At 27.0% G+C, this 16,926-nt stretch overlaps 1 protein-coding gene across 2 annotated transcripts; it reads left to right on the top strand.

Moving 5' to 3' along the window:
* Positions 1–1,425: 1,425 nt before the first annotated feature.
* On the top strand, positions 1,426–14,348 carry LOC117179076 (3 beta-hydroxysteroid dehydrogenase/Delta 5-->4-isomerase). Of its 2 annotated transcripts, none has more exons than XM_033370715.1 (7): positions 1,426–1,597; positions 1,700–1,873; positions 4,522–4,724; positions 4,802–4,955; positions 8,104–8,372; positions 11,966–12,184; positions 12,252–14,348. In XM_033370715.1, exons 1-7 carry the CDS (start codon positions 1,549–1,551, stop codon positions 12,303–12,305), a joined length of 1,122 nt encoding a protein of 373 aa, XP_033226606.1. In that variant the 5' UTR covers positions 1,426–1,548; the 3' UTR covers positions 12,306–14,348. The 2 variants fall into 2 exon arrangements, with proteins under 2 accessions (XP_033226606.1, XP_033226607.1); XM_033370716.1 differs by having other exon boundaries at positions 4,546–4,724.
* Positions 14,349–16,926: the final 2,578 nt, after the last annotated feature.

The raw sequence follows: 16,926 nt of genomic DNA on the forward strand, positions 1-16,926 counted from the left end.
TAGACAGGCCGTTAATTTCAAAAATATTTAATTTGTGTAGATTGAACGAAAAAATATTTTACCAAAATTAGCATACTATAGTTTTTATTAGAATAATTATGTAGATTTTAAACAAATAATTGTATTTTTAAATATCGCATACTGAAAGAGAAAAGGTAAATAAAGAGTAAAAGGAAACGTTTTCCGAGAATAAAGGAATTGGAAAAAAGGGAGAATAGGGTAAAGACACTAAAATTTAAATTCTCGCGGAACTTTGACTAGAACAGCTAGCACTACCTAGTGACGATCAATCACTTGATTTCTATGAATTAGGTATTTCATGTTGAGCCGTCAGCTGGCAGGATGTCTGGATGCCGAGGGCTAAGCAATAGTACGAATTGCATAAGACAAAATTTGATATTTTTAAAAACTCATAAAAAAATATCACAATAAGTGTATTTGCATATTATTTTTTATTTTTCAAAAGCTATTCCAATAAATTCCAAACTTGTTACAAAAACAAATGGATTTTATTATTTAATTAAATAGCTTTTGAAAAAAAAAATAATATCCAAATACAATTGTGGTGAAAAGTAATTTTTTCCAAGTTTCGTCTCATGCATTTGGTATTATTGTTTGGCCCTCGGCATGCAGACATCTTGGATATCCCCCACCTAACCTGAAACACCTAATCAGATTCTCTTGTTTGAATCATTTAGTACCGGAAAATTCAAATTCACTTCCAGTTTAAACTCCCGGCAAAAATTAGAAATGTTTGCGTCTTTCTACCAATTCCAAAAATGAAGGTTGTGCAGTTTTAAATTATAAAAATTTCAAAATTCCTGGAAATCGAAATTGATCAATTTCACATTTCAAACCATAGGCATTGCTTTTACGTTTATAAAGTATAATAATTCAGACCGAAATTAAAATATAGAAAAATAGTACATAAAAAACAAACAAAAAATATGAATTATAATTTCCTTCAACTTCATTGCATACTTAATTCTTCATGCCATTCATATTCATCTATTCATGATGTGCATTTATCATCGATTATCTTTGCATTTGCGTGCTGCAATTTTGCAGGCATATTGCAAAATATATCAAACAGTTTTAAAGTTGTTGTATAAAAAACTTAAAAAGAATTCCAAAAATAATATTTATTAATTAATCTCTGATATAATTAGTAATATTTTCGTAGAATTTTAATTAAAAATTACTTTTTTTAAACATAATAAATAAAACTCTAACATTTCCGACATCAAATAATTCGAATCCCCGACACGATTTATTCGCTTCTATGCATTTATGCACATGTATAATGCGCATGAAACAGAGGACGTTTTTGTAATAAATTAAATTGAGGAAACGACTTCTGTGCATATACTTTCTCCGACCAAGTTGAATTTATCGGTTATCGCTGTAGATAAGGTTCGTCGGTACTTGCTGCCGACTTTTGTGTCATCTTGTCATTCCTGTCAAGCGTTAAGCGATTTCCGTTTAGTGTATGACTAGAATACTAGAAATAAATTAAGTGAACGACACGTTAAATGTCAGTAATTAACGATGGCGATGCGAGAAGGTGATGCTAAACCGGCTGTGATCGTTTTAGGAGGTAACCTAAAAAATTTGCATAAAAGTGACAGATGTGTAGGCGTCAGGAAAAAGTCTTAGAATTTAAAACATTTGAAATTATAATTTGTTTTGTTTTAAACAGGCTGTGGATTTATTGGCCGAAACCTCGTGGAGTATTTGGTGGATAATGAATTGGTCTCCTTTTTGAGAGTTGTCGACAAAGTTCCTCCTCAGACGGCATGGCTCAATGCGAAACATCAAAAAATATTCGACCATCCTTTGCTAGAATTCAGAAGTGCTAATCTAATTAATCCAGGTAATGCATATAATAACAATAGATTTTTTAAAGTGAGTATATACTTACCACTATACTACTGAAGAATTATATAGTTGACATTAAATGTGAAAAACGCAAGGATTAATTGACTAACACGTATATTTACTCGAGAAATTTAATAATCCTCGCGGATTTCCTAGTCCAAAAAGAAAATGACAGGATGGTCACGTGTCAGGGAAATGTCAGAGGGAAAATTTTGTCAGGGAAATTAAGTAGCTTTCAGAAAAAATATAAATTAATATGTTTTAATTTTATCTTGGAAGCACTTCCTATTTCTTTAAAAATATAATTTTATTCTTAGTTTTTTATTTAAAGTCATTTATTTATTGATAGTTTGGATTTCATATTTTCCCTGACCCTTTTAAATTTTTGTTATTGTATAAAAACAACTTTCAACCCAGGGAAAGCAATAATGTTAATGCAAAAAAATGGTTGTTTCAAAATTTATTTCAACACTTTCGGGGGACAAAAGCCGCACATAATTTTATAAAGTATCATCCACAAAATTACGTAAGACAGACATAAAATACATAGTTTTCATTCAAAGAGTTACGTTTTCAACTCAAGCAGATAAATTTTTTACCAAAAAATGGAAGAATTAAATTTTCACTGAAGCAATTAATTTTCAAGTAAGACAAAAATTTCTTTGAACAAAATAGTTAAAATATCAACCAAAGTAGTGAATCTTCGATCAAAAAATGAGTTGTCAACAAAAAGTACAAAAGTTATTATTTCCACGTAAAGTATTTTAGATTTCAATTAATAACATTTGAATTGCAACAAAAAATACAAAAATGGAATCATTACACTTTCAGTGAAAAAAAATGAATTTCAAACTAAAAAAAAATTAATTTTCAACAATTGTTTAAATTTTAAACCAAAGAGATGAAGTTTTATCAAAATTATGAATATTAAAAATAATTAGTAACCAAATAGTTGAATTTTCAGAAAAAAACACGAATCTTCAATTTAAAAAGGTCAGTTGTCAATCAAAAATACAATATTCAAATTTTCAGATTTTAGTGAAAAAGTTTAAATTTCTATCATAAAAGATAAATTTATTATGAAAAATGGAATAATTTAATTTTTAATTAAAGTAGTGAATTTTCAACTAAAATCATGAACTTTCGACAATAAAGAGAAAGAATTTTTAACCATATAATTGAATTTTCAACACAAAGAAGTAATCTTTTAACAAACAGGACATATTTTTAACAAAATGAATTGATTTTTAAATAGAAAAGATAAATGTTAAATCAAGAGTATAGAAGGTTCAGTTTTTACATAGAAGAATAAATAAAAAATAATAAAAAATTTTGACCAATTGTTTAATTTTCTACAAAATAAATAAATTTTCAACTAAAAAATATAAATTTTCAATTAAAAAACGAATGTTCAATATACTTCAATTTTGAGTTAAATAAATTATTTTTTTTACAAAAAAGATGATGTTTCAACTAACGAGATTACTTTTTAAAAAAACGAATCTCTGAACAAATTTGTATATAATTTTAATCATTTAAATGATATTGCCAGTCATGCTTCATGAAAGAAAAAACATGCCATTTTATGAAAAAAATTTTAAACTTGCAAAAAATAATTATTTTCACAATAAATTTTGTAATTTAACTTTTCATTTCTGTTGCTTCTTCCTACCATTTGACAAAAAATGGTTGAGTTTTATTCAATCATGGTATTTTTAGGGGAACATTTTTTATAAAACTCTACTGTTTCCAAATTTAAAAATAAGTAAAAGTAAACGAAAACGTTGTAAAGAATGTTTTACCTGAAAAAATGTGCCATTATTCAATAAAATTCCATCATTTTTCAAAAATTAGTAAGGGAAAATTCATTTATAAAAAATATTATACAAATAAATGTTGTAAATTAAAAACTGGTTTGAATAAAAATAATGTTTTTTATTTGAAATTACATCATTAGTAATATTATTTTGATTCTTAAAATCAGAGAAAACTATTTTTAACATCTGATTTTTGACACAATAACTGCTTCAAAACAGAATCGTTAAATTTTTAACTTATAAGATAATTTTGTAACCAAATATAGAATAGTTCATTTACTAGTAATTAAAACAATACAAAAATAATTTTTAAGAAAATAGATCATTTTTGAACAAAAAAGAAGGTTTTCAATTAAACTGATGAATCAAACCAAAGAAATAAATGTATGACAAAGTATGTCCACTTTCAACTAAACAGTTAAATTTTTAATAAAAAAAAATTAATCATCGACGACAAATGTCAAAGTAGATAAAACAAGATAAAAGTATTTAAATTTTAAAACTCAATAGTTGTCTTCAACAAAAAAAAGACGAATTTTTAACAAAACAGTACAATTATGGACCAAAACAAAAATATTTTTGAACCAGTTGTGATTTTCAACCGAAAAAGGTACAAATTCTACCAAAATAGATGAAATTTTTTAATAATATAGTTGAATTTTCGAAATTCTCTGTTTTTATCGGGTTTTCTCTGACCAGTTTTAAATTCTCCGATTTTCTGGAATTCCCTGACCTGTGCTAACTCTGTTTAATTAATATTTGGCAAAGTGAATCCGAAAATTAATCTTTAAACTACTCAAAGTCTCAATAATTCTTCCAAAAACAGTTTCGTGCCAAAATGCTTTTGCAGCAGATGCACACATTGATTATGTGTTCAACTGTGCTGGAGAAACTAAAAGTGGGCAAACGGATCCCGTTTACAGAGAGGGAATTTACAAGCTAAGCATGAATTGTGCTCAGCAAGCTGCCAACATCGGCGTTGACCGATTTATCGAAATTTCTTCGGGGAATCTTAGCTCTTCCGAAAAGGTCTTTGCTGAAATTTCCTTTCCCACAACTTAATTCTTATATTTTAATAGATTGAAAATAACAATATTATACTATAGGTACCACATAAAGAAGATGATCCCACTGATCCATGGACTTTCACTGCAAAACACAAATTGCAAGTGGAATCTGAACTGAAAAATATTCCAGGATTAAAATACACGATTCTGAGGCCTGCTATCGTGTATGGTCCAGGGGACAGAAATAGTCTCGGTAAATAAATTTTCTTATAGCCGGAGTTCAATTTTCAATAATTAATCCTAATTTCAATGTAACTTTTAATAATGTCACTTTTCTTTCAATAAGTTTTTTATAATTTATTTTTTTTTAATTTTATTTTTAATATATTTCAATAATTTGAAGGTATTTTTAGGATTTTCGGGTACTTTAAGAACTTCTATGAAGGATTTAAGATATCAAAAGAATTTATTCACGAGAAGTGAGGTATTTCGAAGGTTTTTAAAATTTTGAAATTCACCCTGAATTCTTAATAATTTATTCTGAGTTATTTTAAATACTTTCGAATTTTTTTGAATCACTTAAATCCTTTTAAATTTGTTATTCAATGGATTTTTTGTTGTTGCATTTTTAAATTTTTGTTTTAATTGATCCTATGAATCAATTGATAAAATGTTCAAAGGATTTGAAACTTTAAACCCATTTTTTAAAATTCCTTGGCATTTTCAAGAACTTAAAAATATTGCATAGGATTTCAAGAGTTTAAAAGATTTAAAATAGTTTAGGTTATTTTAAGCTATTTTGAAAGATTCCAAGTAATTTTTAATTGATTTCAATAGTTTAATGAAATTTTAAAGGATTTTAATTATTTAAGTAAATTTTAAAAGATTCCAAGCAGTTATTAATATATATGGAACGATTTTACAGCAGGTTTCACTTTATTTCATAATATTTCAGATGGTTTCAATTATTTTAAGGGATTTTAAAGGTCTCAAGGTATTCTTTATATTTTCCAGGATTTCAGGAAATATCATCGTAAAATTTCACGGGATTTTATAATATTTTAGTCGTTTCCAAAGGATCTAAAAAATATTAGGCAATATTAAAAGATTCCAAAGAGTGTTTAATTTATTTGAAAAATTTAAAGGGCTTTAAAAGGGTTTGGAATATTTATTTTAGAGTAAATAATTTCCTTTAATTTCGTAAAATATTGAACGATTTTACAGGACCTATAAAGTTTTAAGGTATTGTACCAGATTTCACGGCATTTTATAAGGTTTCCGAGGATTTTAATTTTTTTTTTTAATGCGCTCAATGTATTTTATTAAAATTTTCAGAATTTTTAGGAATTATCGCCACATTTCATAACATTTCACGGGATTACGTATTATTTTATTGATATTAAAGAATTTATTCAAGAGAAGTAAGGTATTTCGTAGGGTTCGTAAGATTTTAGAGTTTTACATTAGTTTTTGAAATTCACTTGAATTCTACTAATTTTGGTTAATTTAATGTATTTTTTGACGTTTTAAAGTATTTATTTATTTCATCCTGAGAATCAACTGATTAAATGAATAAATGATCAAAGGATGTGAAACATTTTAAGGTAATTTTTAAGAGCTTTCAAAAATTTTACGGGATTTCAAAAGATTATTAATGATTTGAAATATTGTAGGAAATTTTAAATTATTCCCAAAATTTTGTTGATTTATTTCAAGAGATTTAAACAATTTCAAGGGATTCCCAAGGCTCTTAATAATTATAGGGAAATTAAATTTTTTAAATGGATTTAAAAAAGTTTATTCACAAGAAGTGAGGGGTTACGTAGGATTTAAAATATTTGAAAATATTTTCAAATATTTTTTGCAATTCATTTGGAATTGGCCCTGCATTTTTATTCATTTATCCTGAATTATTTTATATTCTTCTAAATTCACCCAGTTTTCTACTCAATTGAATTAATTTTGACATATTTTTGTATTGTTTTTAATTCACTTGATTGCTTTTTAAGGTAGTTGTCGTGAAAAAAGTCAGATATCTGAAAAAATCGTTTTTCTATGATTTTAAGAATCAAAATATTATAACTGATGTCATTTCAAATAAGAAATATTATTTTTTATGAAAAATATTAAAGTAACAAAAGAAAACCATAATTTAACCACGTTTTTTGCAATTGAATTTTTTCTGACCATCGCTTCTTACAAAGTTTTAAAAAATGATTGCATTTTCATAAATGACGGCTTGTTTTTTCCGGAAAGACATTCTCTACAATTCTACTGTTTCCAATTTAAAAAATAACTAAATAATCATAGAATATAATTATTTGTTGACAAAATTTTTTATTAAAAAAGTTGTTATAAGGATTTAGAGCCATAGAAGAAGCTATGGAAGCCATATACAAATTTACTTTCAAAATTGGAAACAGTAATAAGTGATGGACAGAAAAAATTCAGTTGCAAAAAACATGGTTAAAACTGATGGTTTTTTTAAGTTTAACATTTCTCATAAAAAATCATGTTTTTTATTTAGAATGACCCAAGTTATAATAGTTTTATTCCTAAAATCATAGGAGAACTATTTTTTCCAGATATATGACTTTTGTCATGACAACTACCTTACATTCATCTTGATTTTCTACGAATTTTATTGAATTATTTTCATTTCCTTTAAATTTTTTTAAAGTCACTCAAAATGTATTGTAATCAATGGGATTTTTTTTGATTTTTAAAATGATTCCGATTTTTTTCCATTTATAACTTGAATTGTTTGTATCTATCAGTCACTGCTTGTATTAGAAACTAGAAGTTTTAAACATTTAGAGAGATTTGATTTTTTTGGAATTCACCTTCAGTTCTGTTGAATTCTCCTGAATTTATTTAATTTACTTGAATTCTTCTAAATTCACTCAATTCTATTCAATTAAATGGATTTTTGGAATTTTTAAACGTTTTTATTTAATTGATCCTCAATTCTTTTAACCTCGTCTTAAATTCATAAACGTTTCATAAAATTATGTTTAATTCCTTTGAATTTTACCAAGCTCATTTCAAAGTTACTGAATTCAATAAAATTTCTTCATATGTTTAAATTGCTCTCAATTTATTTGTATTTGTTAAATTCACCTTGGATTTTCACAAATTTCATCGAATTCTTCTCGTTTATCTGAAATTCATTTCAATTTTACGGAAATCATCGACATTTTTTTAATTTAAAATTTGTTTGCCAATTCATTTGAATTCTTTGGAATTTAACTTGCATTTTTTTGGGGTCTTATGAATTTATCCTGAATTTGTTACCCTTTAAGCTGTGAAGCCTGTAATTTATTAGAAAGATTTCTTACTTTGGAGTCAAAAATATCTTAAATAAATCACAGGATTAAATTACTTAACTGTTGTCTTTTTAGCTCCTCGTTTAATAGTCGGAGCTGTTTATAAGCACTTGGGAGAAATGATGAAGTTACTCTGGGGACCAGAGCTTCACATGAACACTGTTCACGTGAAAGACGTTGCTCGAGCGATTTGGCACGTTGCAGATAAAACGGAAGCTATTGGCCAAATATATAATCTTCTAGACGAAAGCGGTTCAACCCAGGGAACTATTAGTGCAATTATTTCTGAAATATTTAACATCAATCATGATTATTGGGGAAACGCCTTGTCTACTTTAGCCAAAGTGAGAATTACATCAAATTTACTTAGAAGTAGTAGCATATAAAATTACTTAGGGGTCATCCATGACTTCTATTACCAATCTTAGGATTTTTTTTACTTCCCCGTCCCCTCTTGTTGACAACCGTAGTTTTTTCTTTGCCCCCCCCCCCCCATAAAAAGTAACGATGTCATTGGCTACACCAGGATTTCACGTTTTCTCTGCGTTTTTCGCGTTTCTAATCAATTTTCCACAAAACAGTTGAATTTTCAACAGAAAAGTTAATTTTGTGCCAATTAGTTAACTTTTCAAATCAATATTTAAATTTTTAACCAAATGGTTGATTTTCCTACCAAAATAGTTGAATTTTTCACTAAAAAATATAAGTTTTCAACCAAAAATGGAATAGTTACATTTTCAGTTTAAAACATTTATTTTTAACAATAAAAAAATGATTTTTTTAACAGTTAAATTAAACAAAAAATACAAATTAAAAAAAAAAGATTTGTTTTCAAAAATGAAGATTATTGTTTACCAAAAAAAAAATTTTCAACAAAATAGACAAATGTTTGCAAAACAGTTGATTTTTCCAGGCACGATTGAATCTTCTACTAATTTTCTATTAAAATATTGGAATTTTTAACAAAGAAAGTTTTCAAATAAAAATGTAATAGTTACATTTTCAGTTGAAAAAAATAATTTTAAACAAATATACAATTTTGCTACAAGTTGAATTGAACCGAAACAGACGAATTTCAAACAAAAAAGTTGAATTTTTAACAAACAGGTTAACTTTCTACCATTTAGTTAATTTTTCAAATAAATAGTTACATTATTAACCAAATAGTTGGATTTTCTACCAAAATAGTTGAATTTTAAACTAAAAAACGTCAGTTTTCCACAAAACAGTTGAATTTTACAGCCGAAACTATGAATTTTCAAACAAAAAAGTTAATTGTCTACTAAGTAGTTAACTTCTCAAATAAATAGTATAATCTTTGACCAAATAGTAAAATTTTTAACAAAGAAAGTTAAGTTTTCAAGTAAAAATGGAATAGTTACATTTTCAATTTAAAACAAAGAATTTTTAGAACAAAAAAAAAGACCAAATTTTTTTACCAAATAAGTAATTTTTCAAAGTAACAGTTTCTTTTTTTAATAAAATAGTTGAATTTTCTACATAAATAGTACGATTTTTAACTAAGGAGGATAATTTTTCATTAAAAAGTGGAATAGTTATATTTTCAATTGAAAAAATTAATTTTACACAAAAGTACAAATTTTCTACCAGTTAAATTGAAACGAAATAGACGAATTTTAAACAAAAAAGTGGAATTTTTAACAAAAGGGTTAATTTTCTACCAATTAGTTTATTTCTCAAATATGTTGTTACATTTTTAACGAAAAAGTTGGATTTTCTACAGAAGTAGTTGAATTTTTAACTACAAAAGGTCAGTTTTCCACAAAACGTTGCATTTTACAGTCGAAACTATGAATTTTCAAACAAAAACGTTAATTGTCTTCTAAGTAGTTAATTTTTAAAATAAATAGTATAATCTTTGACCAAATAGTCAAATTTTTAACTAAGAAAGATAAGTTTTCAAGTAAAAATGGAAACGTTACATTTACAATAAAAAAAAAGAAACATTTTTTTACCAAATAAGTAATTCTTCAAAGTAACAGTTTCTTTTTTAACAAAATAGTTGAATTTTCTACATAAATAGTATGATTTGTAAGTAAGGAAGGTAATTTTTCATTAAAAAATCGAATAGTTATATTTTCAGTTGAAAAAATTAATTTTAAACAAAAGTACAAATTTTCTACCAGTTAAATTGAAACAAAATAGACGAATTTGAAAACAAAACAGTTGCATTCTTAACAAAAAGGTTAATTTTCTACCAATTAGTTCATTTTAAAAATATGTTGTTACATTTTTATCCAAAAAGTTGGATTCTCTACCAAAATAGTTGAATTTTCAACTAGAAAAGATCAGTTTTCCACAAAACAGTTGAATTTTGCACCCGACACTTTGAATTTTCAAACAAAAACGTTAATTGTCTTCTAAGTAGTTAATTTTTAAAATAAATAGTATAATCTTTGACCAAATAGTCAAATTTTTAACTAAGAAAGATAAGTTTTCAAGTAAAAATGGAAACGTTACATTTACAATAAAAAAAAAGAAACATTTTTTTACCAAATAAGTAATTCTTCAAAGTAACAGTTTCTTTTTTAACAAAATAGTTGAATTTTCTACATAAATAGTAGGATATTTAACTAAGGAATATAATTTTTCATTAAAAAATGGAATAGTTATATTTTCAGTTGAAAAAATTAGTTTTAAACAAAAGTACAAATTTTTTACCAGTTAAATTGAAACGAAATAGATGAATTTTAAACAAAACAGTTGAATTTTTAACAAAAAGGTTAATTTTCTACCAATTAGTTCATTTTTTAAATATGTTTTTACGTTTTTAACCAAAAAGTTGGATTCTCTACCAAATTCGTTGAATTTTCAAAAAACTAAACAAAAAAAATGTGTACAAAATATATGAATTTTCACAAAAAAATTGAATCTTCCAGAAACAATTTAATTTTTCACCCGGAACTATGAATTTTTACAAACAAAAATTAACTTTTTACTAATTTTCTACTAAAATAGTTGAATTTCAAACTAAGAAAGATAAGTGTTCACCTAAGAAATATGAGTTTTCAAATAGAAATGGAATAGTTACATTTTCAATTAAAAATAATTAACTTTTCACAAACAAATAATAACTTTGACCAGAAAGTTAATTTTTTCAAATAAATAGTTTAAATTTTAACAAGATAGTTAAATTTTCTATAAAAATGGTTCGTTTTAAACTAAAAAAGATCATTTATTTCCCAAAAAAGAAATAGTTAAATTTTCAGTTTGGAAAATTAATTTTCAGCAAAAAGAAACGAATTTTCTACCATTTAAATTGAACGAAATAAGACAAATTCAAAAAAAATTGAATCTTCCGCTAAAAAAGATGTAATTTTAACAATAAGATTAGTTTTTTTTTACAAAAAAAATTAATTTTCAACAAAATAAATGAATTTTCACAACAGAATTTCAATTTTCAAGATATAATTAAATTTTCTATCAGTTAAATTTAACCGAAAAGGACGAATTTTGAACAAAACAGTTGAACTTTTAATAAAAAAAGATCAAAGTTCACCTAGAAATGTATAAGTTAAATTTACAGTTTGTAAAATGTAATTTTCAACCAAACAGATGAATCTTCTACTAATAAGATACATTTTTAACAAAGTAGTTCAACTTTAATACAATTTATTGGTTTTTTATAAAAAAAAATGAGTTTTTAACAAAATAGTTGCATTTGTTTTAGTTGAATCATTGTGGAATTTTTAACCAAAACGAAAATTTAAACGACAAATCATTAAAATTTATCATCAAGAAAAGTAGTAAACGTTATCTAAGTTCGTACCTGTACTTCCACTACCCCCCCTCCCTCTCCATTTTACCATCCGTAGTTTTTGGCGTGACCCTTCCCCCTGTAATTTTTAATGTAGTTTATGAACGACCCCTTATCCAAATTAGATTTTCTAAATATCTGGTACCGATTTTTCTTTAGGCGGACATGAATACCGTCGTTGAGGAAGTTAATGATAAGCATATGGGACCATGGGCCGAAATATGTAAACACGATGGGATTGAAAATAGCCCTTTATCTCCGTACATAGACCAAGAACTTCTTTACAACAAGCATTTGTATTTAAGTCCTGGAAAAATCTCAGCGCAAACCGGATACAATTATATGTATCCGAAGCTCACAAAGGAGGCACTTAAAGAAGTTAGTACACTTTTATGAATCTGAAATATTCCTTAACTTGAATTTAATGAAAAAAAATTGTTTCCAGGTCCTCGACGACTACATCGCAATGAAGATTTTCCCCCACTCTATAGTTTTATAAGCCCATCTGTCGATAAATCACGTGACATCACATTTTGACGTCCAAGTGCAGAAGCATTTCACGTTGTGCCTAAAAATTCGCATAGTTATGAACCTTTTTTATACCCAGTGGTACGACGTTTCGCTTTATCCAGAGTCAGAAATAAAGATACACTGGAAATCCCATTTAAGTGCGGTTGCGGGCAGGGGTGAACTGGGGATCAAGGGCCCCTAAATTGAATAATTTGTTGCATAATTGAGTTTCATAAGTGATGTTTGCGGGGGCGCACCGGGGATTTTCCCGGTTGCCCAGTGGCTCAGTCTGTCCCTGGTTTCGGCTGTGGTCTTAATGGCCTTCACTTAAATCCAGCACAAGATTCGCTCGCTCCAAACGTAAACAGTCAGAGCCACGTGAACGGTTTCTGTTGGTTTTGAATTGGATTTTGCCACACTTGACTGAGCAGCCTCTTATTTCGTCCCCGAGACTCGTCTCGTTACGAAACTGCCGAGGCATCAATTCTCGGAAGGGCGTACAAGGGAGATACTTAAATGGGATTCCCAGTATGTTAACGTTCGGCCTAGAGGCGTATGTGATAAAGTAGCAATTTATGTACTTAATTTTATTGCTCAGGAAAGTTTGGCTCGTCATGACACATGGCACTAGTCAATCCCAAAGGAATTTTAGGGATGATATATACGATTGATAATGATAGGAATTTTATAGGGCGAAGTTAAATGCTTGATCCATTATATGTTAACTGAGTATTAGACTTAATCTGCATTTAATCTTATACAGATTGTCACAAAAGTCCCGGGACGGCTGAATGTTTCCTCAGATAAGATATTTTTCAGGAGGTCAATTTCATTTTTGAAGTAACTTTCAACGAGGAAATCAATGGTGTCCTTTAATTTGATCTTGACGATGACCTTCGTGGTTTTGTCAACCTCAACTTTTTTTTTTATGAAATCCCTCTTTTTTTACATCGGTAATCGATAGAGCGAGAAATTTCACGTTCAAATATGTACCCAGGTCAAAGGTACATTGTATCCTTGAAGGTCACTCTAAGGTCATTTTGTTCATAATGTCATCAAACTTATTCGAACCTAAAATTGACAGATCTATCGACTGCCCATGTAAAAAAGGAAGTTTAAAATGGGAAAAATTGACCTTGAAATTACACTCAAGGTCATCGTCAAGGTCATGCTTAGGGTTACTACTGAATAGGCCTTGTTAAAGTTAGTAATTTTGCTCCTTACAAAGAAAATTTGAAAACTAAATATTCCCAGGCTTGTTTAAGTTTAAATGACCTTAAAGTGACCTTTATGGTTACAATCTACTTATGACCTGGGCAAATATTTAAACGTAAAACTTCCCGCTCTATCGATTGCCGATATAAAAAAGGAAGATTCCACTAAAAAAAAAAAGTTGACCTTGAAAAAAACCTTGAAGGTCATCGCCAATGTCAAAATAAAAGTCACCATTGAGCTCCTCGTTGAAAATTACTTCAAGAATGACCTTGACCTCTCTGAAAAATTATTAAGCCGTCCTGGGACTTTTGTGACCCCCTGTATATAGCGTAGGCATTTAGCAAATTTAGACAGTCGGCCGACTGCCTATGCATTTAGGAAAGTTTTGTACAAAAGTTTTACCTCGCGTCTAAGTGCCTGGTTCCTCCAGGCATTCAGAATAATATTCAAAAAATAATTTTTTTTAAATGACGAAATTTACCATTCAAGATGCATAATTTGCACTCTGAACGCATTTCTTGAGGTATGTATATTTAGTAAATATTTCAACGTAAAATAGCCACATCTGCGAGTTTCCTGGAAAAGTTAAAATTTAAAGTAGTAAAATTGTTTTAATTCCAGGAAAAATGTGTGCTCAGAGTTCAAATGAAGCATTCTAAATAATAAATTTAGCCATTTACTAACAAAAAACGATTGTCCTTTATTTCAAGGTACATAATTTCTTTTATTTCTATAAATAATATTTAATTATTATTAATTCATTATTTAATTACTATAAATAATGATTCATTATTTCTTGATTTTAATGTTTACAGACCTTGGACTCTGTTTAGAATGCATCCTTGTTTGCTTAAAAATTTCATTATTTGGTTAATAATTAAATTAATTTGTTGAAAAGTCATACTTGCTGATTGAAATTTAAACTTTTTTTATTGAAAACAGGTCGTTTTGTCTTTGAAATTCAACAATTTGATAGAAATTTTTCTCTCTCTTGGCTAAAAAAAAATTGTTTGGTTAAAAATTCATCTCATGTAAAAATTTCACCTTTTTTGTTTAATAATTCAATTGTCTGGATAATAAATAATCCGTTTCGGTTAAAATTAATTTTTCTGTTCAAACTTGATCTATTTTGTAGAAAATGTAACTATTTGCTTAAAAATGTAGTTCTTTCGTTGAGAATTCCACTCTTGTGGTAGAAAATCAAGTTTTTAGTTAATATTGCAATATTTTCTATTTAAAATTAGTCTTTTTTCGTTGGGAATACAATTTATTTGGTTGAAAGTTCGTTTTTTTGATTAAATGTAAATGTTCTTTTATTTTAAATTGAAATATTTTGTTGTTAAAATTTTTTATAATTCTTATTTTTGGTTAAAACTTTGTTGTTTTTTTTTGTTTGTTAAATATTAAGTTTTTTAATTGAAAATTTAACTATGCTTTTAAGCAATGAACTGATTGGATAAATATTAATATTTTTGTTAAAAATTCATATTGTGGGGTAGAAAATTCAACTTGTTTTTAGAAAATTGATTTTTGTATTAAAAATTTCCTTTCCTACATAACAATTTAATTACACGCTTTTAGGTTAAAAACTTATCTTTGTAAATTTGTAACTTTGTAACTTATCTATGTAATTTGTTGAAAATTCGTCTTTTTGGTAGAAAATTAATCTTTTATGTTGAAAATTCAATTATTTGGTAAAAATGTATGTATTTCGTTAAAAGTTCGTCTTTCGGCAGAAAAATAATCTTCTGTAGAACATTCTTTTTCTGCTCGATAAAATTTTTTTTACTGAAAATGTAATTATTTTGTTGAAAATTCAACTAATTGGTTGAAAATAAACTTTTTTGTTGAAAAATCATATTTTCTGGCTGAAAATTCAATTGTTTTTAGAGATTTCGTCTTTTTTGCTGGAAAACTCAACACTTTGGTAGGAAATTCGAGCATTTGGTAGAAAATTAAGTCGGTTTGTACAAAATTCGCTTTTTTTTAAATTGAAAATTAATTCTAGTGAATGAAAATTTAACTGTAACATTTTTGGTTAATAATTGATCTTTTTTAGCTTATAAATTCCACTATTTAGTTAAAAACTTTTACAAACTACAATCAAATCCATATTTTTTGTTGAAAATTCCTCTTTTATGGAAGAAAATTAATTTTCTGTTTTGGAAATTCATCTCATTCGCTTGAAAACTAAACATTTAAAATATGAGTTAAATGTTTGTTCTTGAATTCTTCTGAATGCCTAAGCAGTCGGCGGACTGCTTAAATCTTATAAATGCCTACCACATATACAATATTACGATAGGTCTAATTTTACCTGTCATAGGTATATAATATTATTAGCAGTCATACTTGAAAGCCTCACCAAGACATTTTTAAAAAACTACACTTGAACAAAGTGGAATCGTATCCTAAAACCAGTGGTGTAGTCCTAAAAAAAAGTGGCCTGGCGATATTTTCCTTAAACTGTGATACCAGTTGGGGGGGGGGGGGGGGGGGGGGGGGGGGGGGCTAAAAACTAAGGTTGGTAACAAGGTCTTTGGGGGTTATAAGTGGAAATAACTTAAGAAAATCCAACTCTATTTTTAGCTAAAAATTAATTTTTTATTGAAAACGCTACCATCATATTTTTGGTTCAGAATTCATCTTGTTTGATTAAAAATTCTACTATTTTGTTGAAAATGCAATTATATTTTTTAAAGTGTCATCTTTTTATCAAAAATTCAACTAAAAAAAAAATTTATTTTGTTTAGTTGAAGGTTCATCTCTTCGATTCATGCTTGAAACTTTGTCTTGTTCAGTTGAAAATTTAACTATTGCGTTAAAAATTTCTCTTTTGTACTTGAAATTTCCAGTTTTTGGTTAAAAATTCATATATTTTGTTGAAAATTCGTCTTTCTTGATAGAAATTTAATCTTCTTGATTGAAAATTTATCCTTTTTGGTTAAAACTGCAATTATTTGGTTGAGATATCAACTGTTACATGCTTTTAAATGAACTTTTATGTTAAAACTTCTGTTTTTTAGAAAATTCATCTCTTTGGCTTGAAATTTCAAAAAATTGGTAAAAACTTAAACTATTTTACTGAAACATCATATTTTTGGATTAAAAATTTAACTTTTTTTCAGATAATCTTTTTGGTTGATTCTATTTCTTGTTGAAACTTTATCCTGCATATTCATGTATTTTGTTGAAAAGTCGTCATTTTAGGTAGAAAAGTATTCTTGTTTGTTAAAATTTCATTCATTCCGATTTAAAAATCTACTGTTTTATAAAACATTCGACTTTTTATCTTAAAAACTTTACTCATTTGTTAAAAATTCTTCAATTATGGCGGAAAAGTAATCTTTCTTGGTTGAAAATGATTTTTTTTGACCAAAATTCAACTGTCTTTT

The sequence above is a fragment of the Belonocnema kinseyi genome, chromosome 8, assembly GCF_010883055.1.
Source record: "Belonocnema kinseyi isolate 2016_QV_RU_SX_M_011 chromosome 8, B_treatae_v1, whole genome shotgun sequence".
In the NCBI taxonomy this organism is placed as follows: Eukaryota; Metazoa; Arthropoda; class Insecta; order Hymenoptera; family Cynipidae; genus Belonocnema; species Belonocnema kinseyi.